Genomic DNA, 23,562 nt, shown 5'->3' with positions numbered 1-23,562 from the left:
TGTGTGTGTGTGTGTGTGTGTGTGTGTGTGTGTGTGTGTGTGTGTGCTATACAGTAACTACATAGTAACTTAACTACATAATAAATTTTCTCATCTTCCCTCCAGTCAATGGGGAATCCGTCTATTTCTTAGAAGGAATAGTGACACAGTGCCCTGCGATGGACTGGCACCCTGTCCAGGGTGTACCCCGCTTTGTGCCCGATGCTCCCTGGGATAGGCTTCAGGTTCCCCGTGACCCTGAAAAGGAGTAAGCGGTTGAAGATGGATGGATGGATGGATGAATAGTGACACAGTATGAAGCACAGAAGGGTTTAATTAGGAAGGTTTTTATTTCATTTTATTTTCCTATCATGGGAAATTCTTTAGAATGGAGGGCTGCATTTTTCTTATTAACTTTGGGGGAGAGAAAAAATAGAGGGTGGTGCATGAATGACTGTCTATAGCTGCTATAATGTAAGGGATAACAGGAACTAACTTGTCTCACAGGTGTTCTGTAACATTAGACATGACTATAAACTGAGAAAAAGTATGATGTGTCGTTCTTTAATAAAATAAGAAATTCTTCTGCACACTCTGGTATGAAAATAATCAACTTCAGGGTGGTGACAGATTTATTAAACATTATTAACTTTGGATTTAACTTAATATGTAAAACTAAATAGAGTTCCCCTCATTTCTCTCTCTCTCTCTCTCTCTCTCTCTCTCTCTCTCTCTCTCTCTCTCTCTCTCTCTCTCTCTCTGTGTGTGTGTGTGTGCGCATGCGTGAGTACAGTGGAGTAAGTGAAGCGTGTTGGTGAGAGCGTGCGTGGAAGACTGAGGTTTTTGTCACTTTCTTTCTCTTATTTTCCCCTTCTACAGTATCTCACAAAAGTGAGTACACCCCTCACATTTTTGAAAATATTTGATTATATCTTTTCATGTGACAGCACTAAAGAAATGACACTGTGCTACAATGTAAAGTAGTGAGTGTACAGCTTGTGTAACAGTGTAAATTTGCTGTCCCCTCAAAATAACTCGACACACAGCCATTAATGTCTAAACCGCTGGCAACAGAAGTGAGTAGGGAGTGAAAGAAGAGAGAGGGAGGCAAATAGAATAAATAACTGACAAAACGAGGAAATTAATCCATGATAATTTAAGAGAACTTTGACACAAAATTTATCAGCTTGATTAACAAAAAAACCCAAAGCTGACACCACTGGATATAAATGCTAACTAAATATAAGTATTAATAATAACAATAACTGCACATAAAATTATGGTGCATATTATAATTGTGAATGTTACCTGCTGAGAGATGTCTTCTGAGCAGCAGTAGTTTTTGTTTGTAGGCTCTGATGTGATAAAAAAGATGGGTGATAATCTGGTCTTTTCCCTGGAGCTGAACATTTAAAACATTGAGCAGCTCTGTGACGTCCACCAGGAAAGCCAGGTCAGAAAGCCATTTCTTATCTATGGGCTCTTGAATACTACCAATCTTGCTTTCCTGAAAAGCTCCGATCTCATCACGCAGATCAAAAAATCTCCTGAAAACTTTTCCTCTGCTCAGCCATCTAACCTCCTGGTGGTACAACACATCACCATATTGTGCATCCATCTCATCCAACAGTACCTTGAACTGCAGGTGAGAGAGCACCTTGGAGCGTATATCATTCACAATTTTGACGACGTCACGCATCACATCCACAAGCCCGATGGATTGGGCACATAGCTGTTCTTGATGTAAAATACAGGAAATCTGATAGCTGGCCCGTGTGGCACTTTCTTGAGCTGATGAAGGATGTAGCAGTGCGCTCTGCTCAGATCGAAGTTTAGCAAGCAGCTCGTTAGCCTCCTGTTTTATGCCTCGCCACTGTCCTTTGAGAAAGCTGAAGAAGGTTTTGTTTCATAATGACGGATTTTGTACTCTTTCAAAACAGCAACTGACTGCTTGCAAACTAGACACAGTGCCTTTGAGTTGATTTCAGTAAATAAAAAGTCAACTTGCCAAATCTTTTTAAATTTCCTCTTGTCTGTGTGCCAGTGCCTGGATCTCTCCATTATTACCTGTTTGTTGACTGTCGCAATGAACGCTGGCCTTGAAGTATGCATATACATTAAATAAAATTCTAATTCTTATTCTCTACATTTAATTTCAATTTACATTTTTTGTAGCTCAAAAATAATAATAAAAAAATGTTAAATTAGAAATGAAGATCAGCATCAATTAACCCCCCCCCTTCTCACACATGGCATGGCGGGCCAAATCAAGTCACCACGGGCCAACTTTGGCCCACAGCCCGTAGTTTGGGCATCTCTGTTCTAACTGTTGTAGTAGCACATAGTCATTTGAACTAATGTGACATTAGCACAAAGTCATTCAAAAGAGTGTTCTAGTAGCACATAGACATTGAAAAGAATGTTCTAGCAGCATGGAATACAACACACACACACACACACACACGGCTATAGCGGAGCCTATAGTCACGCGCGCTGTGCTTTACACGGCCCCCAACGCGCTCTGCTTCCGATACTACACACACCACTCGACAGCTGCAAAGACATCAGGCTCGTTCCCAAGGCTCCTCTTTAACTCGGCCCAGAACGCATACGACGGCCGTGCCTACTTTTCGCCGGTTTTTACACACCACATCGCACCAAATGCGCAGCCCGCCGGCTTGAGTACAACGCGCGCCGCGCCTTTTCATGTGCGCTGCGCGAGACTGTTGCTCTCTAGCCGGCCAGGCCGGGCCACGGGGGAAACGAGAAAGCCCGTCCTTGCTCAGCGTGTGCTTCAACGTTTTGAATCTCGTCTTGCGAGTGGGATTTTCACCGAGAAATGCCACGAGAAAACACATCTGAGCGCGCGCCGCGTCCGTGCATTCATTCAGCGGCGCCCCGAGTTGAGTCTACAACGCTCTCATATCTGTTTTTAAGACCAGCCCCCGGCCCCGGGGAGGGAGGATCCTGTGTTACACACTAACGTACAGCGTACGACTCGTGTATTCTACGCAGTTCCAAGAGAGATGGCAGAAGTCGCACCCGCTCCCGCCGCCGCGCCGGCCAAAGCGCCCAAGAAGAAAGCAGCTTCGAGAGCAAAAAAAACCGGCCCTAGCGTCGGCGAGCTGATCGTCAAAGCCGTTTCCTCGTCTAAGGAGAGGAGCGGCGTGTCTCTCGCTGCTCTGAAGAAAGCGCTGGCTGCCGGCGGATACGATGTGGAGAAGAACAACTCCCGCGTCAAGATCGCCGTTAAGGGTCTCGTGACTAAAGGCACTCTGGTGCAGACCAAAGGGACCGGCGCGTCTGGCTCTTTCAAGCTGAACAAGAAGCAGACCGAATCCAAGAAGCCCGTGAAGAAAGCCGCGCCCAAAGCGAAAAAGCCCGCCGCCAAAAAGCCCGCCGCTACTAAGAAGCCCAAGAAGGTAGCGGCCAAGAAACCCGCCGCCGCGGCCAAGAAGTCTCCTAAGAAGGCGAAGAAGCCCGCCGCCGCCGCAAAGAAAGCCACCAAGAGCCCGAAGAAGGCGAAAAAGCCCGCGACCCCTAAAAAGGCAGCCAAGAGCCCCAAGAAAGCGAAAGCTGTCAAGCCCAAGACCGCAAAGCCTAAAGCGACAAAGGCGAAGAAGGCAGCACCCAAAAAGAAGTAAAGACGTTTGTTTCTTTCATGCTTTTGTTCCTTAAACGGCTCTTTTAAGAGCCACCCATATTTTCCTTTAAAGAGCAACATTTTCAGTCAAGCTTTATGGAATCAAAGCAATACACGTTAGAAACATACAATAGTATGGATACGCATATCTACTACATATCATGTACACATAGCCACAAGCTGATACTGATTAGAGTACAGTAGAATAGAATCCTGATCGTGATTCCTAAACGTCATCCCTGATCTCCAAAACGATCACAGAATATGTAGGATAACATATTGATACATAATAAATGTTAATGATAAGAATAAATAAATTCAGTATATAGTTGTTAGTTCGTGCTTTTGTATGAATATTCCCTTCTGTCTGTTTTCATTCGCGCTCTCTCACACACACACACACACACACACACACACACACACACACACACACACACACACACACACAAACAGGGTTGGGAGGGGTGACGCTGGAATTCGACGGCCTGTTTGTGATTGGCTAATCTGCCATTGCGTTCTTAGCGAATAAGAGAGTGGCCGTTTTGTCTATATCACGGAGAGCTCGGGGTGTAACGTTTATTTCGGAGTTGTTAGAACAGATTTGAGTATCAAGATGAGTGGCAGAGGAAAAACCGGCGGAAAAGCTAGAGCTAAGGCCAAGACTCGTTCATCCAGGGCTGGACTTCAGTTCCCCGTGGGACGTGTGCACAGGCTTCTGCGTAAAGGCAACTATGCCGAGCGCGTCGGTGCCGGCGCTCCGGTCTACCTAGCCGCAGTGTTGGAGTATCTGACCGCTGAGATCCTGGAGTTGGCTGGTAACGCCGCCCGTGACAACAAGAAGACCCGTATCATTCCCCGACACTTGCAGCTCGCCGTGCGTAACGACGAGGAGCTGAACAAACTGCTCGGCGGAGTGACCATCGCTCAAGGTGGTGTGCTGCCCAACATTCAGGCTGTGCTTCTGCCTAAAAAGACCGAGAAGGCCGTCAAGACTAAGTAAACTCGTCCACTGCTGCTTTGTCAGTACCCAAAGGCTCTTTTAAGAGCCACCATCTCTGCTTCAAAAGTGCAATTTTACACCCGTTTTTCTACTGAAAGTGTGCACTAGAAAGTCAGCACGTTTGAAATGAAAACAGATGCGTTATACTTTGCTAATAATTATGTGATTACGTTAAGTAGTAGTAATAATAATAGTGGTAGTTAGCGTGTTGTCTAAATGAAATCTGAGGAGTGAAATTGTGCACTTTTAAGACAGCATATTTATAAATAAAAAAAAGGACGATAATTTTGTAGTCATGATTTAATACCATATTTAAGTAATGACTATGAGAACAATAGCAGTTAGCGTGCTGGTTAAATGAAGTCTGAGGAGTGAAAATGGTTTGTGACGGCGTTGTGTGTGTTTCTAATGAACAAAGCATTTGTGTTACAGAGAGCGCCAATAGAATAGAATTGTGGCGGACGTCTTGTGTTTCGAACGGAGGCAGAGAAGACGGTCCAATAGTCAACAGGTGACGTAAAACGTTCTATCGAATAGCAGACGAGCGCGTTCGAGACGCCCAATCAGCGCAGGGCGGCGTTATGGCTTAAAAAGGCCGCGTTCGCGTGCGCAGTTTATTCTGTTTTTCTATCCGCGAAGTGCAGAGTTTGACGCTATGGCAAGAACCAAGCAGACCGCCCGTAAGTCCACCGGTGGCAAGGCGCCAAGGAAGCAGCTCGCCACTAAGGCTGCCCGCAAGAGCGCGCCGGCTACCGGCGGCGTGAAGAAGCCTCACCGTTACAGGCCCGGCACCGTGGCTCTGAGGGAGATCCGCCGTTATCAGAAGTCTACTGAGCTGCTCATCCGCAAGCTACCCTTCCAGCGCCTGGTGAGAGAAATCGCTCAGGACTTCAAGACCGACTTGCGTTTCCAGAGCTCGGCCGTCATGGCCCTGCAGGAAGCGAGCGAGGCATACCTGGTCGGTCTGTTCGAGGACACCAACCTGTGCGCTATCCACGCCAAGAGAGTGACCATCATGCCCAAGGATATTCAGCTGGCCCGCCGTATTCGCGGAGAACGCGCTTAAACCACAACTCCGTCTAGTAAACACAAAGGCTCTTTTAAGAGCCACTTCCTCGTCTCAGAAAACAAAATTTTCTTTCTTCGGCAGTTTCATTATTAGAACGTGGTACAGAGATAAAATGACACTTTTTTTTAATATATATATGCATGTTTGTGTATATATATGTTTAAATTGTTTAAATAAAATCAAGGTTTATAAAAACAAGGTTTTATATTAAATATAGTGCTATGAATATTAATGTTTGTTTATATAGATGAGCCGTTAATTGTGGTTATGTCCGAACAACACAATGCACAGTAATGAGCTGTGTCTGTAAAATAGCCCAAACCTACCTTCAGTTTCAGGCGGCGTTGTGTATTGCGCTAGATGGAGCTTGACTGCCCTCGTGTGGCCAAACTCGGGAACGGCGATTTTCTAGAAGCGGATTTCTGGGCAAGAACTATTACATGATATTATTATTAATCTCTCTCTTCCCTTTTGTCCCGTCCATGATAATTATTGTTGTTATTTAACAATTGTAGACATGAGCTCATGTTAAAATGAATAAATAGGGAATAAAATGGTAATAACCTTATATATTCTCGAGCGAAATAGACGAGGCCACCTAGGGAACACATGAAGTTACGTAGGAGCAGTGATGAGAATGAAATGACTAATAATATTAAGAAAGACATTAATAATGTTAATATTAGCAATTAATTTGTGTAATTTATTATGATAACTATACTGCTATGTACATGATATAATGTTAATGTGTTAATATGTTTTAAATGTGTGTTGTCCTTATACCGTGTCTAGGTCAGTCTCCCCGGCGCGCGCGCACAGACATATGTAGTCAAATCGGAGCAGCGAGCCATAAGATCTGTTATGACGTCATGTTCAGAGTTCTGTAAGTTTCCTGATGGTATGCTTGACGGTTGTTCCCTTTATGACGCCGCGAATGTCGAGGTTTTTAAACGTTGTGGTATCAGAGCGGGCCTCTGTATTCATTTGAACGGAGTAGTATTTAATCATTGGTCTATCTAACCTTTTCATGTGCTTAGTTTCTTTGTTTGTTCATCTGTCGTTTTTATTAATGGACATGGAAATAATATATCCAGATATCTGTACAGCTGCTTTGTGACAATGTAAACTTAAAAAAAAAAAAAAACATTTCCATGTCTAGAGAATAGGGTATGTTCTTTAAAAAAATAAATCATAATGATGATGCTGTTAAACATTTCAGAAGCTCCGTGTATTGTCCTTGATATGTGAAAACTAGACAATGCACAGTAATAACGCTGATGAGCTGCGTCAGTGTAAAATAGCCCAAAGCTACCTTCTGTTTCAGGCGGCGTTGTGCTGGATGGAGCTTGACTGCCCTCGTGTGTCCAAACTCAGGAACGGCAGTTTCCCTCAAGGGGTATTCTGTTCCAAGTTTTGTGGTAGTTAGCCAAGAAATATTACGATTACTATTACTCTCTCTCTCCCCCTTTTTAAACCCGTTCATGATAATTATTGTATACATTACCTTTATTTTTGTAATGTTCTTCCCTATTTGTGGATATTCTCGAGTGAAATAGACGAGGCCATGTAGTTACCTAGGAGCAGAGTCTAAAATATCTTTTTGAAGAACCTCAAACTATTATCATTTGCTATACTATTGATCATTACGTTACATACATCTTATTCGTATATGGAAAGTACTTAATGAAGATAATATACTTTATATTTTTTTATGTAACCATTCAAGTATTTGTTGAAATGCTTTTGTTACTGATAAATACATGTACATTTAAATTGATTTTGTTCTGTCTGTGATTTTGTAGATCTGGATGTTCAGCTGGTCTCAGATCAAGCATCCTCCTCTGTACTGACTCCACTATCCCCAGCTTCATCCCATTCATTAGATTCCACAATTGTCCTGGAGTCCACACGAAAGAGTAGGAACCCAACAGGGTTAATGGAGCAGAATGAAGCGAGACAGGTAAGCTTTGAATAAATGCATTTAAAATCCTCAATTACGTAATTGTTTATTATTGATACTTATCTGTAGAAGTGTTTTGTAAATGTATTCTCGGCATAAAGGAAAGGCATTAAAAATCCTCTTAAATTTCCATGAGCATGTCATAACGATGTAAGATGTTTTGGCAGAAAGTTGATTGTGTTCTGAGGGCCAATCGAAAGGGTGAGGAAATCTTCAAGGAGTATGAAAAGACCAAAACACTAACATGTCTGCAACCAGGACGTTCACCATCTGTTTACGTGTGGCATATGTTAGAGCTACATGGGTAAGAATTGGAGGTCACTTCCCTCCCTTTATCATCACAACAGATTCATGTGGTGCAGATAAAGAATGCTATTCTGTGTTGCTATAAAAGGAGAATTTATCCTTTAACTTCTTGCAAAACATACACACTTGCAAAGTAAATTGATTTATTTTGAAAGGATGATTCCATGGTCAAGTGTGAAGACCAATTATGCACTGGGAATTGTGACACTTTTTCCATACCTCCAAGATCCTTTCTCCAAACATGGATATGTAAGTTTTGTCTGAAAACCCAAACCAGTGTGTGTGTTTATATTTTCTTCCCTTTTATAGTTTTAAAGTTAAAATGATCTTGTTTTAGATGAGTGTTTATAGGTTGCTCAGCTTTGTATTTTCCACTTGTTTTTGTAATTTTATATAGTCATTGTGTGAACTTATTGTGTTGAGTAATTCATTCTTTAAGCCAAGAACGAGATGCCTCTGTTTGGGTCTTTTCTTAAACAGGAACACTACTATGATCCTTTAGGGTAATACTGGCTTCATTGCATGCAGGATCAAGACAGTTCAACATAACACCTGTGCTGGCTCCCGGTGTTATTCCAAGACTGTTCTTCAGGATGGTCCAAAAAACAGACAAGAATCTCTCTTAACTTGTCAACAGCGATTTGGTGAGGAGTGCAGGGAGGCGATATCTACAATACGACATTTCACTGATGAGAAGATGAGCGACTTTCCAGTATTGACCGAAGATGGTCGGTGAGGATGCATCATCTTCAGTCCTGGATTTGTTCACTCGTTTCCTTGCTGTATCCGGATTGGTAAGAAAATATTTAGCTTTGGAAATAGTTTTGAAAAGGAAATGACCTTCTCTGTAGTTATTAAAGGAGTTCACTGGTACAGTAGAGAAAGGAGTTGTTCAGTGATCACCATAACAACAACAGGCCGGTCCAAACTGAGAAATTCAACGTTCTAATCTTTTATATCCCAAATGTATGCATAAATAACACAGCAGATCTTAATTTTTAGTATTTGACCTTTTATCCATTTATGTCCGTTATGTTTAAACCTGTATAAACCTTATTTAAAGATCGACCACTATTTCTCCATGATGTTTGGTGACGAAGTGTCCAAGAAGTTCCTGGCAAAGTGGTCAATATTCTTCAAGCCAAACATCATTGCAGACTGCAAGACTCTTAAGAATATGGGCGAGCTGCTGTCAGGAACTGAACCTGAATCTGAGGACTAAAATGGTCAGTATAAACTGTTTTGTATTTTAAAAATGTTCCAGTCTTTAAAAAAATAATTAAAGAGAGATCATTTAATTATTTTATGATGTCTTTACGATGGGACAGCGACATGTCCTCAATCCTTTTGCAGCTGCATCTGCTCCCTCTAACCTCAAGAGGCCAGAAAAAAATATCCAAGATCAGTTCAGCTCAAGCAACCAGCCATCTTGTGAGCTGTCTTAAGGTATGCAAAAGTTAATATTTAAACATCAGATCTTAATTTTAAGGAGCTCTTGAGGTGTAGGTTATTCTGAGACCTGCATCTCATTTTGCTTACACCACCTGCAAACAAGATGTGACAGTGCTAGTGATAATGTAAAAAACATGCAAAGAGTTTTATTTTCATATTTATTTTATGTCCCTTTGCTGACCTTCAGGAAGGAGCCAGTGTGAATACCTTCATTGAGAGTGCTGACACAAGACAACCATTTCTCCTCTGCATCGGTGAGCGAAAGAAGGATATCCCAAAGTTCTACGTTATTATCGACCAAAAGGCGATCCCATGTAAGGCGCACACATCAGTGGCAGCTTTTGATGAACTGTTCAAAGCTCACTATGTCTTCAGTTTCTGATATGATGAAGCTCTTTGTGATTTCTACACATTTATCCAAACCACTATATATAACATCGATGTCGGAAGAGCAATGGAGAGCCTGCGTGTTAAAGAACTTCGAGCATGATTGCTGCAGCGAGATTAACTGCCTTGAAGATGTTCACATGTTTTGTATGTAAAGCACACCTTAGAACTTGTTTGGTTCTTCGTCAACATTTAAAATTTCAACATGGTTTATATCCTAGCAAAAAGTTACATTTAAAATGTGGAGAGCCAGGTCGCCTGTTATCATTTTGTACATATAGTGGCTTCTGAAAACACCTCAGCAAGGTACATAGTCACACTATGGATCAGGAGATTGATACTAATCAGGATCTTTCCACTCAGGGAGAATATGAGGCGGAATGTTCAAATGATCGCCCAAGTTTACAAAGTTGGAGTTTACAAAGACATTAATGATGGGTCGTGTTTCCAAAACCATGCACTGTTCTCACAGCAAAAGCACGCTTTTCAGATTCTACTCTATCACAACGATTTTGAAACTGCTAACCCTCTAGGTTCCAAGAGGGGGATCCACAAACTTGGTTGAATCTATTTTACTCTAAAAAATCTTCCACCCAAGTGTAACTCTGTACTGATTAATGTACATCTTGCAGCTTGATTCTACACGGAAGATCTTAAGACATATGGTTTTCATGTGATAATAAAGCCCCTTATTGATGACCTGAAAATCTTAGAAACCGAAGGCATACAGCATCCTTGTTTTGAACAACCATTGTTTGGCTCAGTAATTCAAGTAACAGGAGATAATTTGGCTTTAAATGGCTTGCTGGGAATCTTACAGTGCAACTAATTTCTGTAGGCTTTGTTTAATTAGTAAGGAAGAAGTTCAATCTATATTTACTGAAGATCATTCTGGGTTAATTTTTCGTTCCAAAGAGGTTCATACTGAACATTGTAAGGCACTAAATGAAAATCATGAACTACGGTCAATATATGGTGTCAAAAAGTCATGTGCGCTCAATTCATTAGAGTATTTCCATTGTACTGATAACTATGCTGTTGACATCATGCATGATCTGCTAGAGGGTGTGGTACAGTATGAACTTAAACTGATTTTTGAGTACCTTGTTAAACAGGATGCACAGCTTTAATTATGGTTACACAGACCGTAAAAACAAACCAAGTGGGTTAAAAATGGATGATAAGGGCAAACACCTGGGTTTGAATGCCATACAGTCATGGTCTCTTCTGCACAACACTCCACTGATATTTGGTGGTCATTGAAAGGAATAACAATCACTGGAACTTTCTCCTACTTTTGATACAGATTGTCAATATAGTGTTCTCCTACACCATAACTGATGGGATGATATGTTACTTAAAACATCTGATCTGTGATCACCATACTCTATTCAAAGAATTGTTTCCTGACAAGACGTCGATTCCCAAGCACCACTTGATGATGCACTATCTGAGATGCATAAAAAAAAATGGCCCTCTTATCCATATGTGGTGAATGCGATTTGAAGCTAAGCACCATATTTTCAAAAGATGTGACAAAAATTTCAAGAATCTCATTAAATCATTAGTAAAGCAACATCAACGTCAATTGGCATTTAACTGTGAAAATGATTGTTTTAGAAGGTTTGAATTTGGTCCTACATCAAAAACCATCTGTAACTTGCAAGGTGGGGAAGAACTCAGTCAGACATTATATTTAGAAGCCTGTTTGAGTGTTACAAGTACAAAGTGGGTCAGACTTTATGGTACTGAGTATCAGGTTGGTGTGTTCATATGCACTGGATGTACCTATGATCTCCCTGTGTTCAAAAAGATCTGTTATATAATAATATATGAAGAGAGTGCTTTCATTATTTCCTGCAATGTAAAAACGATGTACTATGATGACCACTTCAATGCATACTGTATAGAAGATAACCAAATGGATGAGTTTTCTGTCATCTCTGTGAATGAACAGACACACTTTAGGCCATTTGATCAGCAGTGCCAATTGTTATATTTAGAAAAACTTGACCTGAGGGGTCAGTAATGTTAACGCCCTTGAAAAAAAGAAAACTATTATAAAGCAACCAACTGTTTTTTTTTTCTTTATTTGCCTTTTAGATTTGTAATCATTTAAATGTTATTTTAATTGTGCAGTAGCATATTAACACTTTATAGTGTTAGAGGCAACTCATTTAATAGTACACAATTAACACTATGAGATTTAATGAATTACTCCTATGAGAATTAATTTCTAACACTACACACTGGTGTTGAGAAACTAACACTTGAGTAGTGTTCAATTTCAACTATGGCCGAGAGCTTAAGGTGATGGACTGCTAATCTGTTGTGCTCTGCACGCGTGGGTTCGAATCCCATCCTCGTCACAAACTTGTTACTTTGCCTCCTCTTTCCAGCAATATCTGGCTTTGTTGCAGTCTGTCTCACACCTACAAGGCCTACAAATGGGAAGCTTTGTACAGGTCCCTGAGCTAGCACTAGAGAGGGTGGAGAAATGTGAAAAGCTAGCACTGTGGCTACATCTTTTGCAACCGTGAGCTGTATTTCAATGCTTTTTGGCCACAGCTGCTGTAAGGCTCTGGCATCTCTGGAGGTCCGTCAACGCAGAACGCATTCCGCAGTCCAGACGACAGGGGCAAAGAACCTGCACCGAAACCTCTTTTTTGCTACACACACCGGGATGTAATTTCATACGCGTGAGCTATGTCAGCAAGAGGTTAAGGTGATGAACTGCCAATCCGCTGGGCACAGCCCTTGTGGGTTTGGACCCTATTTTTCTTGTAAAGACCTTGCTTAAGCGCATTCTGTAAAGGAAGCGTGCATGGTGCAGACATTGTTGGCGTCTGCATGAGCAGTTAGTCTGAAGGGGAAATTAGGGTCAGGTGTTTTCAATCAACGGGATGACAATCAGGTGTGAGTGAGCACCCTGTCTTATTTGAAGAACGGGGATCTATCAAAGTCTGATCTTCACAACACATGTTTGTGGAAGTGTATCATGGTATGAAAAAAGGAAGTTTGTGAGGATCTCAGAAAAAGAGTTGTTCATGCTCATCAGGCTGGAATAGTTCAAAAAAAAAAAAAAACATCTCTAAAGTGTTTGGACTCCACCAATCCACAGTCAGACAGATTGTGTTCAAATGAAGGAAATTAATGAGCATGGTTACCCTCCCTATGGAGTTCGTCTAGTTTGGGCAGAAATTATAAGGCTTGTAATGTTCCTTTGGTGAAGGCTTAACTTTCAAAACTCACTTCTGCGTTGGCCGGTAATTGAACCCGGGCCTCCCGTGTGGCAGGCAATAATTCTACCACTGAACCACCAATGCTTAGTTTAAATAACTAAAGACAGAGTAAGCTGTTCAGGTAAGTATTGTGCTGCTTCAGCAATTTGGTTTCAGATTTGAAAAGGAGAATCCTAAGTCTCTTCCTTATTTCAGCAGCAGTCACACACTATATTTCCAGATACTGTATAATATTATAATATCTCCTCTCTGCTCAACACGCATGTAATACAGTCTACATACCGTAGAGCAGTGTTTTTCAACCACTGTGCCGTGGCACACTAGTGTGTCGCGAGAGATCGTCAGGCATGCCGTGAGAAATTGTCCAATTTCACTTAGTCTTAAAATTCTTATTTATTAATTATTATCTGCAAATAATAAGCCATGGTTGAGTGTCTGTGCTGTAATATAGTGACTGGCAGAGTAATATAATATTCGTCTAGGTGGCAGTAGGTAATTGCCTCCTACCTTCTTAGAGACAAGAGAATTAGTGACGCATGCGACAGGTCGTGGTGGCAGTGATGGAGAAGTTTTTAAAAAGGAAAAATGCAAACTCCGAACTGGGCCCTGGACAAGACTGTGACCCAGGTGAAGGGCCTAGTATGAGTGGTGGTAAAAAGAAAGCAAAGATGGTGAGCTCGAGGCAATACAGCGAAAGCTATCTTTCGTTAATATTTACTTTCACCAGCGATGAGATGACCCCGACTCCATTATGCTTGGTGTGTGGCGAGAAGCTGTCCAATAGCGCCATGGTGCCAAGCAAGCTTAAACGCTATCTCCAAGTGAAACACCCGTCGCTTCAAAACAAGCCGATGGACTATTTTCTTTGCCTGCGTGAAAACACCGAAACAGGCAACATTAATGAGAAAAACCACAAAGGTAAATTAGAAAGCCCTCAAAGCTAGTTGCTGCACTTGTAGCTAAATGAAAAAAGTCCCACACTGTGGCAGAGACGTTAATACTACCTGCCCGCAAAGACACTGTCAACGAGATGCTCGGCCCTGACGCGGTTAAAGACATATCTAAACTCCCGCTCTCAGATAACACAATCGCCAGACGTACTGATGACATGTCTACAGACATCGAAAGCCATGTTTTGGAAAAGATACGCATCAGTAGGAAATTTGTGTTGCAACTTGATGAGTCTACGGATATTCTCAGCTCTTGGTCAATGTGCGTTTTGTGGATGGAGATGCCATTAGAGAAAACTTCCTATTTTGTAAGGCACTGCCAGAAAAAAACAACAGGAGAGGAAATTTTTTGGGTCACATCAGAATATCTTGAGCAGGGAGGACTTACATGGGAAAATTGCACAAGTGTTTGCACTGATGGAGCTGCAGCCATGGTCGGGCACACCTAAGGCTTCGTTAGCAGAGTGAAGGAAAGAAACCCAGATCTTATTGTTACACACTGTTTTCTGCACCGTGACCCCTTCGTTGCAAAGACTTTACCAGCAGAACTAGTTCCTGTGGTGGATGATGTTGTGCACATAGGGAACTTTGTAAAGACACGACCTTTGAAAAGTCGTATATTTGCATCTTTGCGTGAGGAAATGTGAGCGGAGCATAAAGCCTTATTGCTCCATACGGAGGTCCGATGGTTGTAGCATGACAAGTTGCTGGCCCGTGTGTATGAGCTGTGGGAGGAACTTAAAGTGTTTCTGACAAATGAGAGGTCTGATTACTCAAATCTGTTTGCAAGTGATGAGTGGTGTGCAAAGCTGGCATACCTGGCAGATATGTTTCATCATCTGAATGAACCGAACACACGGATGCAAGGCCGAAATGAGAACCTGCTTACAAGCATGGATAAAATAAATGGATTCCATTTAAAGGTGCACCTCTGGCAACAACATGTGCAAAGTGCCAACCTTGAGATGTTCCCACTCACAGAGGAACGGCAAGATCACCCTGCTGCACTGTGCGAGGTAATAGGTAAACATCTGAAAACTCTTGAGGAGAAGTTGTCATTTTATTTCTCTTCAGCCTCCACTGAATGCCTTGACTGCTGTTGGAAAGGACATAACTTTACAGGAGCAGGAGGAACTAACTGAACTGAAACAAGATCGTGGTTTAAAGCTAAGATTTGCTGAACTTCCTTTGGACAGTTTTTGGTTGACTGCTGCCAAGGAATTCCCCATTCTGGCCAACAAAGTTTTGACATTGCTCCCATTTTCCACAACATATGTGTGTGAGCTGAGCTTTTCAAGCCTAACTGCTATAAAAACTAAAAACAGAGAGAGACTGAAAGCTGGTGAAGAAGAGCTTTGTGTATGCCTTTCTTCAATTCCTGCCAGGATATCGGCTTTGTGTTCATCTAAACAGGCCCAGGTTTCACACTGAGTGAGTATAAATAAATTGAGAAACTATATTGCAATTATATATACTGTATTAGGCTACAGAGTGCCATTCTGTAACATTTTTGGTTGGTGGTGTGCCACAAGATTTTTCCAATGTAAAAAATGTGCCATGGCTCAAAAAAGATTGAAAAACACTGCGTTACACTACACAATTTAAGAAGCTACACTTACTTCTGCTTCCATTGTAACACTTTTCAGTTTTGGAGCAACAACAACAGCAACAACAGCAACAACAACAACAACAAAAAAGTGTTGGAACAAAATAAATCTTATTTTCCATTACAGGTTGCAGGTATTCGCGGGTGCAATGCAACACTGTTCCACACACAAATAACTCTTTTGAATGGTTAAATGACTAAAATCAGAAAGCGCCACCAGCATATCTGACAAAGATGACTCATGAACCAATTCTTTAATCACTAGCTGAAAACGACGTTTTGAATTTACACAAACGTCAAATAACAAATACAAAATTCTACTTTCTCATGAATATGGTATAGTGCATTGCTTAATCAGCAGTTTTTCTTAGAAAGACAAGATATTTAAATTGAATGAATTTAATGAAACCACACATCAAGCTATCTTTTCTAACAGAACATTAAATTTAGCATTAGCTCCCAGTTTCAGAAGTTCTAGCCAAACATTCAGGGGGAAAGAATCAGAACAAAATGTAAAATAAAAAAAGTAGTGAAAGATGAAAGTGAAGGAATAAACGAGGGGTTTGTGTCTTAGTTGTTGAGTAATTAAAAACTAAAAAAAAAAGCTGTGAGATTCAGCGTTTGTAACAACGATGCCAAACGCTCTCCCGACTATTTCTTTGGGATTGTTCCCAAACTGAGAAATCAAGGTTCTTCAGTCATGCTTCCCCCACAATCAAGCTTTGGAGTTGACTCCATATTCACAACGACTATAGAGTCGACTCCAAAGCTTGATTCCTTTGAATCGACTCTATTCCCATTACCTGGTATCTACGAATTGACACCAGGTATTAGGAATCGCCCTGTTAATCATGATAATGATCCTATGTACTTAATACTGTGGGTTGTTCCCCTAACCTTTAATTCGAGATTTGTGCTGAATCGATTCTTGGAACAGACTCACTCAGCGTTGCAATCGATTTCAGAATATTAGCAAGGGTTTGAATCGTTATCATTTCCCCTGCTTCCATTTGTAGGAAGCTGCCTTAATCACGATGAACCCAGGCTACGCAGGCAGGACCGAGCTCCGGGACAACCTGGAGGCCGCTTCAGATCCGTCTCCATGATTGTGCCCGACCACGCCGTCATCGCAGAGGTGTGCTCGGGTGCCGTCATTCATTACATTATGTAATGAACGCAATAACGGATGTATTCTGGCGTGTTACAGAACCGTTTCACGTTGTCTTTTTTGCTGTAGGTGGACTTGTGAGCTGAGGGCTTTAAGTCCAGTGAGACCCTGCGAAGAAGATGATTCAGCTGTATAAGCTGTGCAGCAAGCAGCTTTCCCGGCAGGACCACTACGACTTCAGCATGAGAGTCGTCAACTCTGTTATCGTCATGGCCGGGTATGTCCGTCTACGAACAGGGTGAACATATTAGGTTAGATTAGATTCATACGCTGTTTTTTCTAAATTGTTAATTAAAACTATCTATAAATGTAACAGATGTCTTGCTGGAATAAATCGAGCGTGTGTGTGTGTGTGTTCCAGGTCTCTGATGCGAGAGAACCCACACCTGAGTGAGAATGTGGTGTTGATTAGAGCGCTACGATACTCCAACCTGCCCAAGTTACTCAAGGATGACGCAGAACTTAAAATAAAATAAATTGATAAATAGTAAAGAACGCCAAAGCTTACATATGGAGTATCAAAGGTCATTATCACAGGATCACTGGAATCAGGAGGAAATAACCCTAACCCTAGGAGGAAATTCCAGGACAAATTAGGAAATACAATTAACTGACATTTGCAAATTCTTTGTAACTAAAAAGCTGTAATTATATACTATATAACTTTTTTTTTTAAAGCATTTGAAGTATATAACATTAGCACCTTGTAATGTTATACCAGATGAAAAGTAAAGAATCCTGGAACATCTGAACATCCATAATCTGAAAATCTTGAACCTAGTGTCAGTCGAGTCAATCCAATCTTTGTGTGTTTAGCGGTATTCAGTCGGACCTCTTTCCTGGTGTGGGCGTCCCCGTGCATGACTACGGCGTGCTTCAGTCGAACATCGAGGCAGCTCTATGCGCCCGCTCCCTGCAACCCTTCTCCAGCATGACCGCCAAGGTGATCCAGCTGTACGAGACCATGCTGGTGCACCAGGTCGTCTCGCTGGTGGGCCCTACAAGAGGCGGTTAGACCACAGCGTACCGTGCCCTCGCTGACGCACTGCGCACTCTCCACGAGACAGAGGGCTGCGAGGTGAATCCCTTATACAAGCCCATCAAGACCTACGTGCTCAACCCCCAGTCAGTGAGCATGGACGAGCTGTATGGTGAAGACGACCCTCTCACAGTGGAGTGGAGTGCCATCAAACTGTCCCTCGGCAGTGACATCGTCGACACGCACAAGTGGGTGGTGAGTGACGTACCTGTGGACGTACCTGTGGACGTGCCTGTGGATTGAGAAAATTACCTCCGTGTTGGACAACAACAAGACGCTCTGTCTGGCTAACGGTGAAAGGATCAAGCTCACACCTTCTACACACGTTATTCGAGGTGTTACCCATCAGACACAGATAGCACCGGTCCTAAAAACCATCACAAACAAGCACAAGCATGTCATTTACAAGAAGATTTTTTTTACATTAAACGTGTTCCTGATGGAAAGGTCACACACGAACGTATCTTTAAGACTTCACTCTTTCACACAGCTATAACGAGCGATAAACGCATTCGAAGCATGTTATAAAGCCTCCGTAATGCATTACGCATAGTATTTAAATAAATATTATTATAATAACATGCACTACACTACATTATGCATTATGAATTCTTAACATATTGTTAACATGTCTTTACTGTGAGCGGGATGATGACCAGACGGAGGCAGGCTCCCAGGTACTCATATCCGTAGACGTACTGATACAGAGCCATTCTGGCCACGCACTTATCCAGATCCACGTCCCAGTATTAGCACAGCTGCTTCTGCCACTCAAAGTTACTGCTCGAGTCCACCTACGTGAACACATACACAAAGACATGTGATATATATACGATCTCATTGTATACGAATTGGGCATTCTCGCTGACGATATAGCGTGGATAGTTTATAATGAGTGCGTTCATACTGTATAAACCTGGGAACTGATCTGCATATGCACTGCTGTCAGAGCTGCAGTTATTTTTAAAAGATTTATTAACACCTTCTGACCAATCAGATCTGACCATACCCATGATTCCCTTCTCTCTGAAGAGAAGGCGTGTAGCCATCTGTATCCTTTCATTGACGAGCTCGGTGACGATGTCTCTGGTGTGGACATCCACAGTAATGAGAGCTGTGATGATGCTCTGATGTATTTTGGGTAAGTTACCCAAGAGTGGCCAACACATTCAGCCTCTGTATAAACACACACACACACACACAGACAGAGTAATACCCATACATTACCACATATTACACCATACACCATTATGTCATGTAATCAGAGAAGGAAATCTGAACTACAGTTCCCAGCAGCCACTGCATCACAGTCACATGACCACCTGCACCTGGATCACATTCCTGGTAAGTACTTGTGTATTTAACCACAGTTTTCACTGCACTCTTTGTCTCACGTTTGTCTTTCTTTACCTTTGTCCCTGGTGCTGTGTTTTTCTCTTTGGTTTATGTTTAGTCTTTGCCACAGTGATTTGCCCCAATGTCAGTGTCTTTTGTATTTTGTTTAGTTCTTTGTTAAACTTGAAAAATCTGCACTTGCATCCGTCTCAACCTCCATATCGTGACACAAAAATATAAATATAATATAATATTATATATAAAATGTGTCTGGGGTTATATATTAATAGAGAGAAAGGCATTTCTTCTCAGGGGAGAGGGGAGTAATCAATAGGAAGAAGGATCTGAGAGGGAACATGGACAAAATTAATGGAACTTTTTCCTGGTTCGGCCCTAAATTTGGGCCAGATTAAATTTCATCTGTACAAGTTGGACAATAGGGATGGGGAACATAGATCCAGTACCCTTAAACCCAATTAGAACTTCTATTCCAACCATTAAAACCATTTTTTATCTTGAAATCTAGGGGCTTACCCAAACAATAAACTCTAATCACCTAATTTTTAACCAATAAAAACTCCCTTTTCCAATGTTGAAACTCAGGGGCCAACCCTAACCCTGAACTTAACCATCAGAAAGAAATAATATGTTCTCTAAACTGATCCTCCAACCCCCAAAGAGAGCGAGAGAGAGAGAGAGAGACAGAGAGACAGACAGACAGACACAGACACACACACACAGGTGTTCTTTTGGGGGTTTTGCTGACCAGAATTCTTACAAATGTGTTTGTTAACGAATTAAAGGGAGTCGTGTGTCTCAGTGTTAAAATAATGGTTAAGACGTTGTGGTTAAAACACAGAAGAAACTCTGCAACTATCTGTTACAATGTCTGCTCCGAGAAATCCTAATACCCTTAGAAGATTGCTGTGTATTCACCAACAAGAGGACCTGTTGAAATGAGAGAGGACCTGACTTTTGCTCCAAAAAAAAAAAAAAAAAACCAAGAGGATAGATTGACAAATTATTAATGAAGGTAATGTAAAGACGTTGTTGTTTAACCCTGAGCAGGGCGTCAACAGCTCCAAAGATCCTGTCTTAAGTCCGAGGGTTTAGTTAGGAGGTAGAAAAACATTTAAAGACGGTGTTTTAAAAGAAACAAGTGTTTCATCCTTAATGGTAAAAAAGAAAATGTTTGTACTCCAATATGAAATAAAACGGTGGAGACACACTGAGTACACTTCTGTTCCACAGTCTATAAGAATCCCAAAACTTCATGTAGTGTGGAAAAATATATACACCCTCTGTGACCCTGTTACTTAAGGTTTAAACATTTTTATTTTGTGATGGCAGCAAGACAAAATGGTTGTGCATTTGGTATGTGGTGATTTTAGAATTAGGCCCCAAATGTCAAATATGTTTTGTGTATGGCTTCGTCAGGCAAAGATCACGATGGTATGGAAAGAGTATACAAGAGTAATTGGGGTGATCTAATGCTTAGGACTTGTACAGTACTTCAACTCGGGAACGTCCCACCATGGCGTTCAGAGAGGCATTATCTAAGGTACATGTATATATAATATAGATCAGATCTATATTAGAAGGCGGTGTGGTATAAAGTGAATCAGCAATAAAGTTCTCAGCTTGAGTTGTTTTGTTTGCGTGTAAAGTATACAGACAGAAGATATTTCACTGAGGTTATGTTAATGAAAAGGCTGTGCCTATTGTACAGGATTGTTGTGATTGTCGTGCAGCTCTTGTAAGATGTGGTAAGGAAATTTGTGAAATACAAACACAAAGAAGTGGTGGTTGCTTCGGATTAAGAAGAAAAAAACCTGCCAAATTGATACGAGTGTAATATAAACAAATGTTTGTGATGCCTGTGAAAGTCTTTCAAAAGTGAATCTGTAGGTAGTTTCCCTTCTGAAGACTGGAGCGAGTAAACAGTCCTCAGGCACTGCAGAGTTTTTGTGGAGTGTGTGTACATTTTTGGACCAAGTGTGGTCCTCTCTCAGATTGTTTGCAGTTCCTCCGGTGTAAACTATAACACGTTAAAGACTTAACGATCCTTGCTATTCAGTAGACGTGTGCCAATAATCAATTCCTCAATGTATCACACTGTTTAACACGCACACAAAAAAAAAAAAAAATCAATGAGTGTTCTTTTTGTACTCGGGAGCAGCAGGCGAGTCGTGGGTGGCAGGTGCGTTGTGTGTTAGCAGAGGGCTTGAGTGTGTAGATGGATCCAAAATGGTGGCTGAGTTTTATGTATTATTAGGGAGCTCATCATGGTCAGGTTCTCTGGATTGGACAGGAGGACGTTTCAGCAGGTGAGGACGCTACGCTGAAGGTGATCCGTGTACAGGAGCAGTAAGGAGGGATAGATGTTGCAGAGGGATAGATTCCGCCAGTTTCTTATCGATGGAGGAATTCGAGGATGCTGCACGAGTCGCTCTGTAGAAGTGCTCGTCTCTTTGACCTGATTTTCCTGCATTGTAGGGAGCCGTGGTGGATGTGATGGTGTATTTGGAAGTACAAGATTGAGATTTTCCTGGTTCAGAAGCTGTATGTCCAATATCTGACTAGGTTTAGACTCGCCAGGTAGCGCATAGGGGTTCGGAATGAGGGCTTGGTTTTTCTTCAGGCTCCCTCCCTTCTTCCTGAGGTTCGGCTCGGACTTCTCCTCAGTGATCGATGGGTACTGGACCATAATGGTGGGTTTCTGGCGGAGGTCTTGGTGTGTATGAGGCTCGGTGGCCATGATGGTGCGAGCACTGTGCATTCTCTGAGGGAGTTTGGGGCCGGGCTCGCCGTGCTTCTTCTTCCAGCGCTTCAGCTGCATGCGTTGCTCACGTTCCACGTCCTGTGCCGATACCTGCAACTCCAGAACCTACAGCAAAAATCAGTCACAAAAATGAACTGGAATAGAATGTCATTCTACTGTACTTAATGTGTTAGAATGGGCTTCATTACAACGTCATGTAAAAGACGATGATAAATATTTATGAACGCTAATTTTGTAGAAATACGAAGGTGATGATGGATAAAACATGCTTGATCACCATGGCATGGACTCGCATAGTTACAGTAATGACAGGAAATGTTACAGTAGTGAGAGACCCATCATCATCATCCTCCTCCTCCTTCTCTCTGTTGTGTTACCTGGAGCACGAAGAAGCCCTCCTGCATGTATCTAGGCTCAATCGCTCTGAGGACCTCCATGGTCTCATACTGACCCGGACAGGCCTTGAGCTTATCCCGAGTACCCAGCATGGACGTCAACACCACCAAACCCACACAGAATATCATTTTCACTCCTACACAAAGAAAGAATGAGAGAGAGAATCAACACAGAAAGAAAAGAAGGACAAGTGTGTGTTTGTGTCTGACCGTCACACAGGAACATGTCCCACACTCTGAGGACCGAGGCCCAGGGCAGAGTTCTGGAGAAGGCGCACATGAACCACTCCATCATGTAGAGCACCGGCTCGATCTTGTGCTTGTCCAGGTGCCGATACGCCACAGAACACACTCGCTTCACAGCGCATGCAGGATCTCTCCGTCCAGCTGAACTGCCTCCTGCACACATAACGGTTCACAATAAGCGCTATAACTTGCTGTTAATAACACAAAACAACTGTTCTCCTACACAGAGAAGCCCTGTTTCTAATAATACACTGTGCAGTGCAGAAATCTGGGAGGAAGAAATAAAACACGTAAAATTACAAAACAAAACTACAGCTCACACTAAAATACATAAACACACACTCACAATAATATAGAACCTTAAACCTTAAAGAAAAAACTAAGCAAAACTGCCTCATGAACACAGCAACACATACACACAAACACAAGATGGCGGTGTTGAGTCGCCTCGTACAGCGGAGCAGGGTGGGGTTTGTAGCTCCGATATATAATTTCTAACAGACCTTATGATCTGTGTGGCGTTACAAAACTAAATTACCGAGTGCGAATGTTTCCTCTACAACTTCAGACTGAACTGAACTACATTCGCTTCAGTCAGATTTCAGTTTTTCACTTTTTCACGCCTGCAATCCACGGATACACAACTATAGCCGTTTTAAAAACGTGCATTCAGTCCGGTTTCTCGTTTCTACTGTACTTCTATATTCCAATTTATTTAACTAGGCCTGTAAAAAGAAAAAAAAACCCAAACACATGGCAAATGGTACTTCTCAGCTTAATTTGATTGGTGAACAAATACAGTGGTCTCAGTTGATCCTAAATGTTTCTTTCCCAACAAAATAGAAGGTTTAACAAATAAAAAAAATAATTTCTCAGGAAGTTATTCAGTGAAGTAACAATGAACTATTTTGGCCCTTCAAAGCTATTCAGTGATGAATGTAGCCACCCTTCTTTTCAATAACCCCCGTGAGCCTTCCATTGAATGTCAGTTTCTTGATCTGTT

At 41.8% G+C, this 23,562-nt stretch overlaps 4 protein-coding genes and 4 long non-coding RNA genes across 13 annotated transcripts in view; 6 read left to right on the top strand and 2 right to left on the bottom strand.

Annotated features, from left to right (window-relative positions):
* Window positions 1–1,075: 1,075 nt before the first annotated feature.
* On the bottom strand, window positions 1,076–6,529 carry LOC128634160 (uncharacterized). Its single transcript, XR_008397416.1, has 4 exons — window positions 6,475–6,529; window positions 6,256–6,289; window positions 6,018–6,124; window positions 1,076–1,868 (listed from the first exon to the last, which is right to left on the bottom strand). It is a non-coding gene; the product is annotated as an uncharacterized LOC128634160 (long non-coding RNA).
* Window positions 2,991–3,878, top strand: LOC128634121 (histone H1-like). Its single transcript, XM_053684382.1, has one exon. It carries the CDS (start codon window positions 3,006–3,008, stop codon window positions 3,621–3,623), a length of 618 nt encoding a protein of 205 aa, XP_053540357.1. The 5' UTR covers window positions 2,991–3,005; the 3' UTR covers window positions 3,624–3,878.
* Window positions 4,086–4,919, top strand: LOC128634132 (histone H2A). Its single transcript, XM_053684403.1, has one exon. The coding sequence runs from the start codon at window positions 4,236–4,238 to the stop codon at window positions 4,620–4,622; it is 387 nt and encodes a 128-aa protein (XP_053540378.1). The 5' UTR covers window positions 4,086–4,235; the 3' UTR covers window positions 4,623–4,919.
* On the top strand, window positions 5,102–5,735 carry LOC128634129 (histone H3). The gene has a single exon (XM_053684399.1). The coding sequence runs from the start codon at window positions 5,278–5,280 to the stop codon at window positions 5,686–5,688; it is 411 nt and encodes a 136-aa protein (XP_053540374.1). The 5' UTR covers window positions 5,102–5,277; the 3' UTR covers window positions 5,689–5,735.
* Window positions 6,507–9,203, top strand: LOC128634150 (uncharacterized). Of its 2 annotated transcripts, none has more exons than XR_008397401.1 (5): window positions 6,507–6,574; window positions 7,016–7,955; window positions 8,113–8,206; window positions 8,486–8,751; window positions 9,021–9,203. It is a non-coding gene; the product is annotated as an uncharacterized LOC128634150 (long non-coding RNA). The 2 variants fall into 2 exon arrangements; XR_008397400.1 differs by having other exon boundaries at window positions 8,438–8,751.
* Window positions 9,204–9,221: 18 nt separating this feature from the next.
* LOC128634159 (uncharacterized) lies at window positions 9,222–10,040 on the top strand. Its single transcript, XR_008397415.1, has 2 exons — window positions 9,222–9,403; window positions 9,597–10,040. It is a non-coding gene; the product is annotated as an uncharacterized LOC128634159 (long non-coding RNA).
* Window positions 10,041–13,397: 3,357 nt separating this feature from the next.
* On the top strand, window positions 13,398–18,172 carry LOC128634163 (uncharacterized). The gene is made up of 3 exons (XR_008397419.1): window positions 13,398–15,419; window positions 16,611–17,013; window positions 17,124–18,172. It is a non-coding gene; the product is annotated as an uncharacterized LOC128634163 (long non-coding RNA).
* Window positions 18,173–20,452: 2,280 nt separating this feature from the next.
* LOC108261271 (TBC1 domain family member 10A) overlaps window positions 20,453–23,562 on the bottom strand; it is a 45,846-nt gene continuing 42,736 nt past the window's right edge. For 4 of the 5 annotated variants that reach the window (XM_053684372.1, XM_053684371.1, XM_053684373.1 and 1 more), the window contains 3 exons: window positions 22,524–22,712; window positions 22,296–22,450; window positions 20,453–22,023 (listed from right to left, as the gene is read on the bottom strand). In XM_053684372.1, coding sequence (XP_053540347.1) covers window positions 21,457–22,023; window positions 22,296–22,450; window positions 22,524–22,608 — 807 coding nt within the window. In that variant the 5' untranslated portion in view covers window positions 22,609–22,712 and the 3' untranslated portion in view covers window positions 20,453–21,456. Of the gene's footprint in view, window positions 22,024–22,295; window positions 22,451–22,523; window positions 22,713–23,562 lie in introns of those variants that run through there. The other variant, XM_053684375.1, reaches the window with a different exon arrangement.

This window comes from Ictalurus punctatus, chromosome 12 (genome assembly GCF_001660625.3).
Source record: "Ictalurus punctatus breed USDA103 chromosome 12, Coco_2.0, whole genome shotgun sequence".
Taxonomy (NCBI): Eukaryota; Metazoa; Chordata; class Actinopteri; order Siluriformes; family Ictaluridae; genus Ictalurus; species Ictalurus punctatus.
This window is presented reverse-complemented; position numbering and strand designations above follow the sequence as displayed.

Coding starts and splice junctions, on each gene's coding strand:
- LOC128634121 (XM_053684382.1), top strand. CDS start 3,006: ATGGCAGAAGTCGCACCCGCTCCCGCCGCCGCGCCGGCCAAAGCGCCC.
- LOC128634129 (XM_053684399.1), top strand. CDS start 5,278: ATGGCAAGAACCAAGCAGACCGCCCGTAAGTCCACCGGTGGCAAGGCG.
- LOC128634132 (XM_053684403.1), top strand. CDS start 4,236: ATGAGTGGCAGAGGAAAAACCGGCGGAAAAGCTAGAGCTAAGGCCAAG.